Source organism: Salvia hispanica, chromosome 5, assembly GCF_023119035.1.
Source record: "Salvia hispanica cultivar TCC Black 2014 chromosome 5, UniMelb_Shisp_WGS_1.0, whole genome shotgun sequence".
Classification (NCBI taxonomy): domain Eukaryota; kingdom Viridiplantae; phylum Streptophyta; class Magnoliopsida; order Lamiales; family Lamiaceae; genus Salvia; species Salvia hispanica.
The window spans coordinates 15,434,076-15,451,678 of record NC_062969.1 but is presented as its reverse complement, the minus strand read 5'-3'; the positions used below and the strand labels follow the sequence as shown (position 1 = coordinate 15,451,678).

The 17,603-nt window shown below is 35.8% G+C and overlaps 1 protein-coding gene across 3 annotated transcripts; it reads left to right on the top strand.

Annotated features, from left to right (window-relative positions):
* Nucleotides 1-5,009: 5,009 nt before the first annotated feature.
* Nucleotides 5,010-11,946, top strand: LOC125188368 (protein argonaute 4-like). 3 transcript variants are annotated; one of them, XM_048085165.1, is made up of 24 exons: nt 5,010-5,115; nt 5,438-5,484; nt 6,470-6,711; nt 6,807-7,012; nt 7,100-7,324; nt 7,413-7,549; nt 7,671-7,768; nt 7,865-7,962; nt 8,054-8,216; nt 8,300-8,416; nt 8,507-8,614; nt 8,744-8,806; nt 8,887-9,000; nt 9,085-9,250; nt 9,336-9,448; nt 9,566-9,703; nt 9,917-10,047; nt 10,302-10,367; nt 10,553-10,616; nt 10,689-10,800; nt 10,906-10,979; nt 11,170-11,264; nt 11,349-11,380; nt 11,489-11,946. In XM_048085165.1, exons 3-24 carry the CDS (start codon nt 6,478-6,480, stop codon nt 11,662-11,664), a joined length of 2,730 nt encoding a protein of 909 aa, XP_047941122.1. In that variant the 5' UTR covers nt 5,010-5,115; nt 5,438-5,484; nt 6,470-6,477; the 3' UTR covers nt 11,665-11,946. The 3 variants fall into 3 exon arrangements, with proteins under 3 accessions (XP_047941122.1, XP_047941124.1, XP_047941123.1); XM_048085166.1 differs by lacking the exon at nt 5,010-5,115 and adding an exon at nt 5,232-5,249; XM_048085167.1 differs by lacking the exon at nt 5,438-5,484 and having other exon boundaries at nt 5,027-5,115.
* Nucleotides 11,947-17,603: the final 5,657 nt, after the last annotated feature.

Below are 17,603 nucleotides of genomic sequence, written 5' to 3'. Positions count from 1 at the left end.
CAAGATTCTCCATTTGTCCCAAAACTAGACAAAGTCACTAATTTCCATTCATGTAAAATTTTCTTCAACTCATTACTTATATACGTTTATTTATTTACAACTTATATCACTAAGACCTACCATTACAACTTACTAAACACTATTTTCTCTGTCCCTCATTTTTTATCCACTTCGTATTGGGCACGGATTTTAAGAATGTAAAAAAAATTAGTTTAAAAATTTAATGGAATGTGATGTGGACCCCACAATCCAACACTACTTCTATTATCTTTTGTCTCTCTCTTTCTTACTTTTTTCGATCTCTCTCTTATTTTACCATTGCATATTAAAACACGGGCCGCATAAAGTTTGTCTTTTGGGGCGGAGGGGTGTTAATTAATTGTGTAATAAATTGGAGTGAAATGAATTAGTGTAATGTGTGTCTTACTTACCATTTATGGTAAAAAAAAAAGGAAAATGGGACAATAATTAGAGATGGGCAAAAATGGCAAAGTTGGACAAGAAATAGAAAATAAATAGAATAATAATAACGTGGGTCTCAATATCTACTAACATTACTTTAACTATCATTTTTCTTCATTCTCTTGCAAAGTTAGCCACTCTCATACAAAAAAAATACCCCATTCGTTCATAAAAGATAGTGTATAACAAGAATTTTAATAAGAAATTGATAAAGTAAGAGAGAAGATAAGAAAAAGTTGGTTAAATAAGAGAAATGTGGAAGAAAAAGTGAGTAAAATATGAGAAAGATGAGAAAAAGTAAGAAAAATATGAAAGAGAAACTTTCCATTTTTATAAATGAGATTATTTTTTGTAGATATTTTAAAATGGCGATACGAGACTATTTTTCATGGAACCCTATATTAACTTTATAAAAATTGATTAACTTTCATCCATATTTATTTTGTGGTTATAAATAGTTTGTGACATTCTAGATGGTAAAAATAATGACAATTAGGGTACAGTGGGTAGGGCGGGCGTGTCAGTGAGATGGGACTGATGGGTTAGTATCGAGGCAAATCTTAAATATGGGAAACATTACAACACCATTACCTAAATTAATGGTCTTATGCACACATGTTCCCCACACAATTACATAACGGTGTATATAAGTATGGTAATAGAAATTCAGTAATTCTAGTTACTTAAAAATACCGTCTACCTATAGAAGAAAAGAATGATAGTGTACTATTTCTATTGTTAGTACACCAAACAATGTTCTTTTATTCCGATTACAAATATTAATGTTAAACTATAGATATCGTAATATATTTAAAGTAGGGCTGACAATTTTTGATCCGACACGAATTCGTATGAAGTTAATCCCATATGAACACATACGTTTAGGATTTGAGTCCTTATACGGTCGACCCAATAATCGAAAATTTGGGTTGGGTTGGGTCGGATTTGGGTCGGGTTGGGTTATCCGTTAAGAAAAAAATTTATTATTTTGATTATTTTTATTAATTAAAATAATATATTAAATTTTAATTTTAATTATTTTTATTAATTAAAACATATATATATTTTTTAATTTTATGAGTAAAAATATGATTAATACTATTATTAATTATTTTTTATAATAAAAAAATATTACTGCATACTTAAATTTTATTAAAAAATAATTATTTTAATTATTTTTACTTTATTATTTAGATTTAATTTTAATATACTTTAATTTTATTATTGGATTTAAAAATTATTTAAATTAATTATTTAAATTTTATAATATCTTATTTTATCGTGTAATATCAAATTTTAATTATAAAATATCATATGTCGGTCGTTATCGTATAACGTTAAACTATATTGTACAGTAACTTACTATCATTAAAAGATGACAAGTATTTTTTTAGATGACACGAAATCCACACGAATCCGACACGAATTAGTTGGGTTGTACCTGATAAGAACACGATGATTTCGGGTTGGGACACGATGAGGTTGGGTCGATATTAGGTTGACCTGATAGCGATCCAATATGCACGATTTGCTAGTCCTAATTTAAAGTAATTGTGTATAGGAGAATATACTGAGTATTTGACTAATCTGTATTTAAGTAATCGTAATATTTTATATTATTGGTAGTATTGCGATGTTTGATGTGTTCTGAAAAGGGCTAAACATTACTCCCTCCGTCCGTGAATAGGAGTCCCGTTTTTCCATTTTAGTCCGTCCGTGAATAAGAGTCCCGGTTCACTTTTATCATAAATGGTAATAAGGTCTCACCTTCCACTAACTCACTCCACTCACATTTCATTTAAAACTAATATATACAAGTGGGACCCCTATTCCACTAACTATTTTCCATCTACTTTTCTTAACATTTCTTAAAACCCGTGCCATTGAGAAATGAGACTCCTAATGGTGGACGGAGGGAGTACAAATTAATATTCCATCCGTCACCTACAAATAAATTAATAATTTTTTTTCTGTTTTCCTCACAGAAATAGTGTCTATATCAATTTATGAAACTTTTTAATTTAAGGGTTTATCGTTCCTAAATAATATGCACTTTAGCCTTTAGGGATGACACGAGTTTTAATTTAAAATTGATAAAATAAGAAAGATGTAGAGAGAAAAAGTAAATAAAATATTATTAGTGGAGAGTGAGTGACACTTCATTAGAAAGAAGATATTTTTCAAAATTAGAAAGTGAATATTTTTGTATGACGGACTAAAAAGAAAATAGTGCATATTCTTGTGAAACAGAGCGGAATATCATTTATGGGTCCACCATCCACTTATTTAAATCATATTTTATCATTATATCTTACTTTACCTATTAAGCATTTAAACTCGTGGCAATCCCCAATTACTCTGTTTTAATCAATAGCATTTAACTAGTTTGAATTCAATACTTCAATACGTGTAAAGTTCTAGTGATGACATTATGACATAATGTAAGTATTTATAGTTTATTGTACTTCTGTGTATATTGAAAGAAAGAAATAAGGTTGTGTATATAATTAGAGATACTATTAAATACCCGGTCTGTTATTTACATACATATTTTGACTCGATACGAATTTTATATTTTGATTCAACACATATTTTAAGAAATTGTTAAACTTATATAAAAAATAGTAAAAAAGTTAATAGAATATCGATCTAATTTTTTATATATTAATCTTATTGTAGAATGTAATTATAATTGATAAATAGAGTATGATTTCCACTTGGTAAGAATTGAAAAAAGATGAATATCTTTTTAAATTGAGTATATAATATGTGTGGCTTTTGGAAGCTGAAAAAAGAACAGATTTATCGTACTCTATAATTAAAGCGAGCTTAAACAAAATTAAATTTATTGTACTCTGTAATTAAAGATGTTAAATATCGTAATACACCATAATTGATTGCGAGTTGCTTCATGGGGCTTATAAATATTGGCATAGTAGAGCTCAACCACACATTTGACAAAGTATAATGCAATAATAACAATACTATATTGTAATTTGATGGATATGAATATTGATCGGCCAGACAATTTCTTCATGTTAAGTTGTTTAATCTAATTATATTTGTTCCAAATTCTGTTACATGAAATTTAATTTGATTAGGCCGATCAGTTTCACCGATTATGCTTATAATTGATACGTTATCGTATTGTATTGGAAATAAAAATCAATTAACACTCCGGGCCCGTTGATTGTCAGATAAATTTTGTTTATGATTGATGTGCACATGATTCACAATTGATTACCTATCATATGTTTGAAAATATAAATGAAATTGTTATGATTTTTTGATCTTGTATTTATCAATTAAATATAATTAATTTACGTAAGATATTTTTAATTAAAGTAATAACAATATGAACAATAACTATAAATTTTCATTAAAATTTACTTAATAAGTTATTAAACGAGAACATTATAACAAAAATAATAGTATATATATTAACATCATTACTACCACAATTATAGTTATTTATTGTTATTATTTATTTTTATGTGATACTCCGTGTTATTTATGGTTGTCTGTTACTGTGTTTAATATTTTACGACTATGTTCACTATTGCATGATTTGTTACTTTAGCAAGTGATTGTAAGTTGTAACTAAATAATTGACATATCTTAGTTATAAAAAAAATATTTGATTATACATATTTATAGATATATTTATATATTTTACTTGCGAGAAGAAAATGCATTATTAGTATTATTTAAAAATACTCATAAATTCTTGAACATTCAAAAAATTATTCGCTCTATTCTGATAATATTTCATACCGGCATAACTCAAATGTAACAAAAGTGGCATGAAAATTAAAGAGAGAAAAGTTAGAAGAGAGATGAGAAAAAGAAAATAAAGAAGTGAGATAAGATAGTATCGTAATGTAAAGAAATTTGGTATTGACACCGTTTTAAAACGTAATTATTAAAAAGGAAAGAAAACTTAAAAGTAGTACTCCCTTACTTATACAAGACTAAGTTTGACCGAGCATAATTTTTAGAAATGTAACGGAAATGGTTAGTGGAAGATGAATCTTATTTTTATACTGTGAGATAAAGTTAGCTGAATGTGATCATGTGAGGTCCATTTCAAAAGAGGAATAAAAAAATAAATGAGATACTCCCTCCGCCCCAAGATAAGTGACTTGTATTCCTTTTTGGGGTGTCCCACTATAAGTGACCTATTTCCATTTTTAGCAAAAAGTCATCTCTCTTACTTTATTCTCCACCTATTTTATTCTCTCTTCTCTCCTCAACTTTTTTCTCTCTTATACTTTACCCTCTTCACTTTAACTTATTTAAATTTAAATACTATTCCTTAAATCCCGTGCCCAAAAGAAGTAGGTCACTTATCTTAGGACTAAGGGAGTATTTATTAGTGGACGGACGAAAAATACTACTCCTACCACTAGACAATTATTGGAGGACGAAGGAGTAATATTTTGTGATATTTGTATGAGCTCAGGGATCTAAAGTGTAAAATTCATTTTCAAGGGACCGAAATGAAAATTCATTCTAATAAATATAGAAAATGTAAACCAAATAAAAGCAGTAGTCCTCGGTTTGTTTCTATATCTCGCAATTTGCGTCACTCTGTAGCTCCACTCCTCACTCCTCTCCTTTCTCTCTCTAACGCCTTCGTCCTTTTATTTTTTGGTAAATCCTCTCTCCCTCTTATTAAAGGCGTTGAAGAGGCCCATTTCTAGGGTTTCCCGTACGAATCTAGTTGTGTTTTTCATCTTCTTCCACTTCAATTTGGGTTAATTTTTTGAGCAGTGTCGCCGCTTATTGTATGTGAAGTTTGTCAATTTCATTGTTCGTCTCCCCCACCCTGTGTAGTTTTGCTGTAAATTGGTGTTTGGGAGTGAATTTACTCTACTTTTGCTGAAATCTGTTTGTGGTGCATGTGTCATTATTTAAAAAAAATTAAAAATTTAATCTTTGTGTTGACTTGTTTTTTCTGGGCGAATTTTTACAGTTATTCAAGAACAGAGAGCAGTCGCTTTTCTCGGGAGTTTTTTTGAGGTATAAAACTGTATTTTGCTACATTTTGCGGGTTTGTGTGTGTATTTTTTTGGGTTCAATTTCTGTTTTTTTTTTTGTTTTCTCCCCTTTCCTGACATGCATGTGTTTAAATTAACTTGAATCGCCATGGGTTTTACTTGTTGGCAATTTTATCATATATTCACAGCCATGTTTGTGTGTGTGTGTTAGTTTTTCTACATTTATTTAAAAGTTTTGAACTTTTGTTAAAATTAGGGTCTTTTTTCTCGGAATTCTCTAAAAAAAGTAATTTCATGGTAACCTTTAGTGGCTATTTTGATAGATCTACAATATTGGGTAGATGCATTCCGTTTTCCTTATTTTTAATTTGACATGCAATTATTTTTTATGACTGTTAGTACTTTGTGTACAATGGATCCAAGTCTTTATTTGTTTTTCAAAATTATCTGTACTTTTGTCAGAGCACAAGTTTGTGGCTTGAAGTTCTTGAGTCTCTATTTCATAAACTTCTTTTTACCACTGGTACATTTTACTAAATAAATGTTCAGTCTTCAGTCAATGGCCTTCTTTGAATCATAGTTGCTATTTGTTATCTTGTCACAAATGTGTCTGGATTTGCATGTTGTTGTTACTTTTCTTTGTATGTATAAAAGAAATCACTTTAGTATATTGTCCTTTATCCTCTAGCTGCCATGACCATTTCCTTTGGATTCTTGCTCTGCTGTGGATTTTTATAGCATTATTCTGTGTGTGCTGTTTGTTCCTTTCATGCTTTAGAAAATAAAAATACTCATCTAATTGCCTCATGTTAGAAGAGTATGACTATATTCCATGAGAAAGAAGGTCAATATAGACCCTGGGTCTTTTTTTTTTTTGTTACAATAGAAATGTATAGTTGTTTTGTTTGATTTCAGTTTTTGGTAAGAACTACACTTCCGTTGAATACATGCATGGTGTTTATGTTATTTTGATTACATGCTTGATGACTTATTCACTTTCTTACTAGATCTGTCAATGGATCCATCTGAACATGATGGAAATGGGGCCTCAGAGGCTCTCCCTCCTCCACCTCCGGTTCCTCCAAATGTAACTCCTATAAAAGCTGTTACCGAACCAGAAGTAAAGAAAGTTTACCGGGCCCCAATGGCTAGACGTGGTTTTGGAACTAGAGGAAATAAAGTTCCTATCCTGACAAACCACTTCAAAGTGAATGTGAACAATGTTGATGGGCACTTCTTTCACTATAGTGTATGTTCATAGACACAGTCTCTTTTGAAATCTGTGTTCAAAATGTCGTTGATTATTCATCTCACTCTTGGGCTATCTTTCTTGTTACTTGACAGGTTGCCCTTTTTTATGAAGATGGCCGCCCAGTTGATGGAAAAGGTGTTGGTAGGAAAGTACTTGACCGAGTTCATGACACTTATGATTCTGAGTTGGCTGGCAAGGATTTTGCTTATGATGGGGAAAAGAGTTTGTTTACCGTTGGTGCACTTCCCCGAAATAAACTTGAGTTTACTGTTGTGCTTGAAGATGTTACTTCAAGTCGGTGAGTAATCCTCTCTATTGGTTAAAGGGTGTTATTGAGGTATTATTATTATAGTGGTCTCTTAATGCTTATGGGTTGTTGCATTAGGAACAATGGAAATAGCAGTCCTGGGGGACAAGGAAGTCCCAATGAAAGTGATAAGAAAAGGATGAGACGTCCGTATCAATCCAAAACCTTCAAAGTGGAGATAAGTTTTGCTGCTAAAATTCCTATGCAAGCCATAGCAAATGCTTTGCGTGGCCAGGAATCTGAAAACTCTATGGAGGCCTTCCGGGTTTTGGATATCATCTTAAGGCAACATGCTGCTAAGCAGTAAGTTTTGCTTGCACTGGAATGCTAAATGATGAATTTTATCCAAAGAACTTTGCTGACGTTGTCCTCATTGTGTCTTTTCTATCAGGGGTTGTCTGCTTGTTCGTCAATCATTCTTCCATAATGATCCAAAGAACTTTGCCGATGTTGGAGGCGGGGTTCTTGGCTGCCGAGGCTTTCATTCAAGCTTCAGAACTACGCAAAGTGGCTTGTCGTTGAATATTGGTAATGTTCGGTTGCAAAAATATATTCTCCCCTCTGTTATGTAGTAGTAGTATCTATTTTTACCATATGGTCTCCAGTTTTTCATATTGATAACGATTGATGTGCGCTGTTTGTATCCCAGATGTATCTACGACCATGATCATCCAGCCAGGACCTGTTGCCGACTTTCTGTGTGCCAATCAAAATGCGAGAGACCCGTTCTCACTTGATTGGGCAAAGGTGAGAATAACATGTCTCAGACTCTCAGTCTTCTTTTGTCATTGCATTTAGGGTGTGTCTATTGATTATGGATTCTCTTCAATTCTAATTTCCCAGGCCAAACGCACTCTCAAGAATTTGAGGATCACAACTAGTCCTACAAACCAAGAGTTCAAAATAACCGGGTTAAGTGAAAAGTCTTGCCGTGAGCAATTGTAGGGTTCCTTGTTCTTCTCAATTTTCTTGCTTCTCTTTTAAATTCTTTCCCCGGTTTATTAGAGGTTCTGAAAAATTGAAAAATTGCAGGTTCACATTAAAGCAAAAAAGTAAGGATGGTGATTCTGAACCAGTAGAAGTGACTGTATATGATTACTTTGTCAAGCACCGTAACATTGACCTGCGATATTCTGCTGATCTGCCATGCATTAATGTTGGGAAGCCTAAACGACCAACATATTTCCCTGTTGAGGTGGAAATGTGGATTAGATTCTATTTTTATGAAATACTTACTTCACAATAATGTTTTGTTGATTGATTTTTGGCTGGTATCAGCTATGTTCTCTGGTCTCATTGCAACGTTATACAAAAGCTCTGTCAACTTTCCAACGCTCATCATTGGTTGAGAAATCACGGCAAAAGCCACAGGAGAGGATGTCTGTACTGAGTAATGTATGCTTTGTTCTGCTCACGACTTCTGTACACCTTCTAGCATAGTATGTAAATGTCAACTTACTTAGTGTTGCCTTTTTGTTGTTGCAGGCTTTAAAAATCAACAACTATGATGCTGAACCTATGCTTCGTTCCTGTGGTGTTACCATCAATAGCAATTTTACTCAGGTTGAAGGCCGTGTTCTTCCTCCTCCTAAGGTATAGTGTTGGTATACTGATAATCCTTCAGCACTAAGTTACGTATATGTAAGTTGGTTATGATTGATGTACTCATTTATATTCTGATGAAGGGTGTCGATGATTTACTGTTTTTATGTTTGATTGCAGCTGAAAGTTGCGGGTGGAGATGATTTGTTTACTCGGAATGGGAGATGGAACTTCAATAATAAGGTTTACTGCACACTTCACCTTGCTTTATGAAAATATCTGTATGTAATTCCATGTTCTTATAACAATTGTATTTTGGACAGAAATTTGTTAATGCTTGCAAGATTGAGCGCTGGGCTGTAGTAAACTTTTCTGCTCGCTGTGATGTACGTGGCCTGATCAGAGATTTGATGAAAGTTGGTGAATCAAAAGGAATCGTACGTCAACCATATTCTTTTGACCTGGCTGTTTTATGTTTGTAAATGGCTGGGACTTTATAGTTTATATAATTTATATGGTAGGCTGTGGAAGAACCATTTGATGTTTTCGAAGAAAGTCAGCAGTTTAGACGAGCCCCACCCTTGGTTAGAGTGGATAAGATGTTTGAAGAGGTGCAGACAAAGCTTCCTGGCCCACCGAAATTTCTACTATGTTTGCTTCCAGAAAGAAAGAACTGCGACTTATATGGTTTGTATTAATATTTTTCATAATCATAATTTTCTGATATAAGTTATGATTCATTATGATATGATGGCACGATGAACCATTCAAGGTCCATGGAAGCGTAAAAACCTGTCTGATTTTGGAGTTGTTACTCAATGCTTGGCACCCATGAGGGTCAATGATCAGTATCTTACCAATCTTCTGTTGAAGATTAATGCCAAGGTTAATTTCATCATCATTCATGGTCCCCTTGATGTTTCTTGATAATGATAATATACATAATATTATAGCTTCAGGATAGTTTTCAGCTTTCTTTTGCTCACTGTTAACTTCTGGCAGCTTGGTGGGTTGAACTCTATGTTAGCTGGTGAGATATCTCCTTCAATACCAGTGGTATCAAAGTCTCCCACCCTGATTCTTGGCATGGATGTCTCTCATGGCTCACCTGGACAATCTGATATACCATCAATTGCTGCTGTAAGGGCTTTAATGTCCTTGATTTTTATATATGATATTTTATCTCCATTTTGTATTTATATGCTTCACACGATCATTTCTTTCGATCTTACTGGGGAAGGTTTTACTTATTTTTCTTTACGTTCTCCTTTAAGTTAAAATTGTGCAGTGCAAATCCATCAATGTTTTCCTCTATTTGGGCACTCAGATAGAGATGTGTTGTTTAATACACAGGTTGTCAGCTCAAGGCAGTGGCCTTCAATTTCTCGCTATAGAGCCTGTGTGCGTACCCAATCTCCGAAGCTTGAGATGATTGATTCGCTATACAAACGTGTGTCTGACACTGAAGATGATGGAATAATGAGGTAAGGATTTGATTAAAGTTATCCACTGTTTTTAGGCATGAGATGCCACTTTGAGCTGTAACTGTATGGCATTGTACAGTTCTAGCTCACTCTTGTTTTTCATCGCTGATGCACTGAAATTCAAAATCAGGTCATGGTGATGATTGACATTTTGACTGCAGAAAATAATATATCCTGCATCTATATATTGGCATGAAAAGCCAAAATGCTTGTAAATGATGTTTTACCTAGTTTTCTTTCCCCTCTTATTGTAGGGAGCTTCTGGTTGATTTCTACACTAGTTCTGGGAAAAGGAAGCCCGATCAGATAATCATCTTCAGGTACCATGTGAACGTAATACTTGTCTCACAGGCAAAGTGACAAATTGAATCAAGCATATTGAGCAATTTACAAGTTTGTATTTAAGATGATACTAGAATATACCTTAAAATTCATTTTTTCCTTAAGTTATTGTATGGTTAGATTCTCTTATTATGTTTGACCTATTTTCTTGGAATGAATTCAGAGATGGCGTGAGTGAATCCCAATTTAATCAAGTTCTGAATATTGAGCTCAACCAAATCATAGAGGTCAGTGCTCCCTCCAACATTTCAATGCATGCCGGTTTATCCTGTTCTCAACCATTCTTCCACATTCTGTAGGCCTGCAAATTCCTTGATGAGAACTGGAATCCAAAGTTTGTGGTCATTGTTGCGCAGAAGAACCATCACACAAAATTTTTTCTGCCAAATGCTCCTGAGAATGTGCAGCCAGGTGACACTTTCAAACTCTCATTTACCTTGAATGAAATTTCCTCACATCTTACGGAAGTGGAATAATTTGACTCTCATTGGTGTTTATTGCTTATCCAATTTACAGGGACTATAATAGACAATAAAGTTTGTCATCCGAGGAACTATGACTTCTACTTGTGTGCACACGCTGGAATGATTGTAAGCAAATTTTAATCTCTTTTATATGCACGAATACTTATATATATCTTCAGCCATCAAGAATTATGGTTTGAAAAATTTGTTGAAAATCATTTTAATGGCCTATTTGTATGCTAATGTTGAATTTAATCCTTTCCATGAAATGAGGTATAAGAGTAACCTGCTAATTTGTTTTAATTTTAATCTACAGGGCACGACTCGGCCGACACATTACCATGTCTTATTGGATGAGGTGGGCTTTTCACCAGATGACTTGCAAGAACTCGTCCATTCCCTGTCCTATGTGTAAGTGGATCGTCAAGCCGGGAAACCAAAATCCGTGTGTTAAATTCCTCCCTCATCCTAATACTCTTGTCATGATCTTTGCAGGTATCAGCGCAGTACTACGGCTATATCTGTTGGTAAGTAATCGACAACGAGATTTCTGTTTCTGTTCATCTTCATCTATTTTGTTCCTGATTTCTCGCCTTCATGTCCCTGACTCTCCTATATGTCTGTGCTTTCTGCAGTTGCCCCGATCTGCTATGCACACTTGGCAGCCACCCAGTTGGGCCAGTGGATGAAATTTGAAGATGTGTCAGAGACGTCATCCAGCCACAACGGGACTGGGCCAGCTGCTGCTCCACCAGTTCCCCCAATGCCCAAGTTGCAGGAGAGTGTCCGCAACTCGATGTTCTTCTGCTAGGATGCCTACTTTATGTGGACTACTAGGTTGTATGTAGCTTTTCTCATGACTTGGAAACGACTTTGAGTGCTGAACTCGTAGCTTTTAGGATGTTTCGTTCCGTTGCGATGTTTTTTGGTTTTCTTTGTGGTGATCGCATGGGAACGCCCGTTTGTTTTAATTTGGCCTCGTAAGGTATCGGTATCTGGCTATGGTCCTAAGTTATGCATTAGGGTTTTATGTGACTCCTAAAGATCCTGTTTAAAATGCTAATCCGCTGGCTTATATTAGTTTTATTATTAATATCAAAGCCTAATTAGATTAAAGCCCCATTCCCCAATTCCTTTTCGATTAGATTCTCATCTTTTTTATTGTTGAACTATTTGATCAAGTTATAAAAAAATGCTTATATTCTAATTATTGTTTAAAAATTTAAGTGGACTTCAAAAGAATATTTGTCACAGGCGACACCTCAATTTAAAAAGATGTACTAAAACAAAACTGCTTAGGCTTTTCCAGCAAGGCTTTTCAAAATCTTCACATGCATATGAGCTTATTATAATCTGCCAACAATTAAGATGTTTTACCAGACCACATATTCCAAAGTTCAATAATTAAACCTTTTTATACACAAATTGTTTGTATATGTACAGTCATAAACTCACTAGCAGCTGGGATTGTTTAACCAAAACAACGTAACATAAGGGTCACCATTAAAGCCACACCATTAGCAGGTGGTCTTCAACCAGCTCGATCTCCAAGATCTGAAGACATTTGAAATACTCCCTCTGCCCACCAATAATCGTCTCATTTTATCATTTTAATACGTCCACCAACAAATGTCTCATTTGCTTTTTTACTACTCCATTTTTTATAATAGACCCCACATTTCACTAACTTTATTTTACTCACATTTCACTATAAAACAAATATACAGAATATAAAAGTAGCACCCACCTTTCCTTAACTTTCTTCATACATTTTCTGATACATTTCTTAAAATTCGTGTCCGATCAAACTTGACCTTGTAAATATGGACAGGGGGAATAATTAGGTTGAGTGCCAAAAACCCCTTAATGGGCATTTACATTGTCCAAATCATACTTTTATGCTTACCACTCTTCTTCAATGGATATATGATCGCTTGATACTTTTATGAAATTTCAAATATCCATTCATTTTGTAGCGATGTTATAAATACAACTAAAACTTTTTTTCATGGACGAATCTAAAATTTGGTTGTGAGTTATATAGAAGAACCCACCTCGATGATCTCAGGGTAAGATGCAATTTATATGTGAAATGTTCATGCTTGAATTCTAATGTAGGTCCATAAATAACACAAATTGAGAATTTCACAGTACATGGGATCGTTTGGAACTGAAATGGAGTCAAATGCCAAAAGAGAAATTGACGAACTACATCAAGCTAGCGACTTGGTTTGAGAGTCTAGGTGATTAAAATGAATTTACTTAGGTGATTATGAAAATTAGTGTAACTCTTAGAGGAGAGTCTAATAACTGTTTATTTTTATAACTTCGAATTCAAAACATTGATCCAACTGGTATCAAATTGAAGAGTCGTGACATGATCTTCATAGCCTATCAATTGAAGAGTTGTGACGTTGAACCATTAGGAAAAAATTGAACAAGTTGTTGCATCGCACAGTGGTGAACAGTATAGCAACAACTTTTCCAATTTCTTTCGGAGATTTAGGGATTACAAGAAGGAATACAGAAAAGAACTGAAACGAAAATTACAAATGGAAATCGAAACTACAAAGTGTAGAACAGGAAAGAGCCGAGTCGAGGAGTCCTCTTTCCGCAAGACGAGATACGCCCCGGTAGTGCTCTTCGGATTGGCGTTTCGTCCCCAAAGATAAAACGGCTACGTCTACTGAGTGAAGCGGCACCGCTATCAGCAGAGCTCCCGGCGAACTGGATGGAGGAGAGGGCAGAGCTTCGACAGAAGAACAATGTAGAGAGAGAGAGAGCTTATGATGCAGAATGCTTTCTAGTGTTTGATGTGTGTAGAATGCATGGAATGGCTATAGATGTAGATGAGTGTTTCACACGAACTCTCATAGCTTAGTTTCCCATTGAACCAAGTTCTTGGGATCTCCAGTCATCATGGTTGGGTTACCACTTATGACAATTCTTTAGTTTATGGATTTCAAACCCATTCCCTCTAGCAACTTACTTATTCATTTGATCACAGTTTAACCCTTTGGTTAGCGGATCCGCTATATTATCTATTGACTTCACATAGTCAGTTGTAATCATGCCTGTTGTGATCAAATGTCTCATAGTATTATGTCGTCGTCGAATATGTCGAGACTTGCCGTTATTGAAGCCATTGTTGCCTCCAGATGCATGAGCATTTATCCACAGTGAATCAACCTTGGAAACCCAGCTTACACTGACTAGGAATATCCTGAGGAAGTTCTTAAGCCATTGACTATTTCCCCCGGCAATAGTAAAGACGTATCCACTTGTTGAAAGTGAGTCCTTATTGTCGGATATCCAATTCGCATCACAGTACCCTTCAAGTACCGGGGGGTATCTCGAAAAGTGTAGCCCATGATTTTGAATATGTTTTAGATATCTCAAAACCCTTACAAGAGCTCTCCAATGCTCTTTGCTTGGATTACTCGTGTAGCGACTCAACTTGTTCACGGCACAAGCAATGTCCGGCCGAGTGCAATTAGTTAAGTACATAATGCACCCAATGACCCGTGCATATTCTTCTTGTGCAACGGGTTCGCCCTTGTTTTTGCTCAAGTGAACATTGAGTTCAATTGGAGTCTTAACCGGCACGCCATCATAGGCGTTGAATTTCTTCAATATCTTCTCAACATAATGAGATTGGGTTAAGATGATTCCATCGGATGTTCTTAGAATTTTCATTCCAAGAATTACATCGGCTAGACCCATGTCTTTCATGTCAAAGTTTCTCTTTAACATGGCTTTTGTCTCGTTAATCACTTGAGTGGTACTCCCCATGATTAACATGTCATCAACGTAGAGACACACTATAACGTACCCGTTATTAGTGCTCTTAATATAGACACATTTGTCACACTCGTTGATTTTAAACCCATTTGATAACATCACATTATCAAACTTCAAGTGCCATTACAACGGCGCTTGTTTTAATCCATAGAGGGACTTAACCAGTTTGCATACCTTCTTTTCTTGTCCGGACACTACAAACCCTTCGGGTTGTTCCATATAGATTTCATCCTCTAGTTCACCATTTAGAAACGCAGTCTTAACATCCATTTGATGAATCTCAAGATTGTGCAATGCAGCAATCGCGAGAAGCACTCGGATAGATGTAATCCTCGTTACAGGTGAATAGGTATCGAAGAAGTCATGTCCTTCCTTTTGTTTAAAACCCTTTACTACCAATCGGGCTTTATACTTATCCACTGTTCCATCGGCCTTAAATATTCTTTTAAGCACCCATTTGCACCCTAAAGGTTTGGCACCTTCGGGCAAATCAACCAACACCCAAGTGTGGTTTAGCAAAATTGAGTCAATTTCGCTTTGAACAGCTTCTCTCCAATGTAACCCGTCTGGGCCATCGAATGCTACTTTTATTGACGTTGGCTCTTCATCCAACATAAAAGCAATGTAGTCAGGACCAAATGTTTTTGGTGTTCTGACCCTACTACCACGTCTTAGTACTGCATCACTTGGATCATGCCTCACTCGCTTGCGCGATTTAGGCTCTTCATCCGCGGATTTAGAACTAGTGGCTTCATCCACTGTTTTAGAACTAGTGGCCTCATCTTCAATTCTTGTCTCGGAATTGATTGGGACTTCTTCTTTGTCCTTGCAAGGAAATGTATTTTCGAGAAATACGGCATTCCTTGACTCGATTGTTCTTCCTACTGTAATAGTCGATATTTCAGACTTGTGAACAACAAATCTATATGCACTACTGTTAAGTGCATATCCAATGAAGATACAATCGACTGTTTTAGGGCCAATTGTAACTTCTTTGGGCGGGGGAACCATCACCTTGGCCAAACACCCCCACACTTTGAGGTATTTGTAGGATGGTTTCCTACCTTCCACAATTCATAAGGAGTGATGTCTTTTCCTTTGAGTGGAATTTTGTTTAGGATATAGTTGGCTGTCAAAATAGCCTCCCCCACATGTTCTGGGGTAATCCTGAACTTAGTAGCAACGCATTCATCATCTCTTTTAGAGTTCGATTTTTGCGTTCTGCTACACCATTAGATTGTGGTGAGTATGGAGCAGTTGTTTGATGAATTATACCACTTGCGTTGCATAACTCCTCAAACGGGGCTACATACTCGCCTCCTCTATCACTTCGAATCGCTTTGATTTTACAACCAAGTTGATTCTCAACCTCGTTCTTATAATTTTTGAACGCTTCGATTGCTTCATCTTTACTTCTTAAAAGATAAATATAGCAATATCTTGTGCAATCATCTATAAAAGTGATAAAGTACTTTTTACCACCTCTAGTTTGCACCATCTTTAAATCACATACATCCGTGTGAATTAATTCAAGGGGTTTTGTTTTTCGTTCAACTGAGTGAAACGGTAACTTAGTCATTTTTGCCTCAAGACATATTTCACATTTGTCTTGGGTATCTACTTCAATTGCCTTTAGTAAATCTAAATTTACTAATCTTTTTACGGCTTTTGAATTTACATGTCCCAATCTACAATGCCACAAATTTGAAGACTCGGTCAAATAAGAGGAAGTAGATGCTTTATTATTATTGTTAGCCAAAGGCTTTGGAACAAGGCGCGTAGCCACACTAAGCTTGAAAAGTCCGTCGGTTACATAACCTTTTCCGAGGGACTTCCCAAACTTGTACAAAACAAACCTATCAGACTCGAATACAACTTTAAACCCCTTATTAACTAGTATTGATCCTGACACTAGGTTCTTGCGGATGTCCGGGACATGTAGCACATCCTTCAAAGTGATCATGACTCCAGATGTCATCATGAGTATCACATTGCCAATGCCGAGGACCTCGGACGATGCTTGATTCCCCATGTTGATCTTCCTCCCTTCAACAGCGGTGTAGGAGGCAAACTTGCTCCTATCGGAGCAAACATGAGCAGTAGCGCCGGTGTCGATGTACCAGCCGCCCTTGTTGTCAACAATGTTGACCTCTTCAGTGACCACGGCAACGAGGTCATCTTCATTCCAGTCCTTGAACTCTTTCTCAACGACGTGGGCTGCCGGCTTCTTCTTCTTGCTGCGGCAGTCTTTGGCAAAGTGGCCAATTTTGCCACACTTGTAGCACTCGCCTTCAAATTTCTTTGCAGGCTGCTTGCCCTTCCCTTTGTCTTTCTGATTTGGGCGGGGGCGTTTATTGGAGGGTCCGCCCCGCTCCAACAAGTTGGCTTTGGCGTCAAGTGGGCTAAAGCCCTTAGCCTTTTGATCGATCTTGCGCACATCCGCTTCAATGCGCAGCTTCACGATCAAGTCTTCAAAACTCATCTTCTTTCGCTTGTGCTTGATGTAGTGCTTGAAGTCCTTCCAACTAGGAGGAAGCTTCTCAATGAGTATGCACCGCACAAAGTTGTCGGGCAAATTCATCCCTTCAGCCACGAGTCCGTGGATGATCATTTGGAACTCTTGAACTTGTTCCATGACCGGTCTAGAGTCGACCATTTTGTAGTCCATGAATTTGGATACTACAACATGTTCCGTACCGGCGGCATTGTCGATACTATATTTTTTCTCTAGGCTGTCCCACATCTCTTTTGATGTGGTTACAAGAGAGTATACATTGTACAAACTATCATCTAATGCACTTAGAATAAAATTTTTACAAAGATAATCTCCTTTGCGCCATGCTTCATAGTCCGCCATGACCTCAACACTTGTCTCTTGATCACTTGGCGCGGGCGGCTCGTTCTCCGTGAGGAAGTTGGCGATGCCCAATGTTGTCAAGTAGAACAACA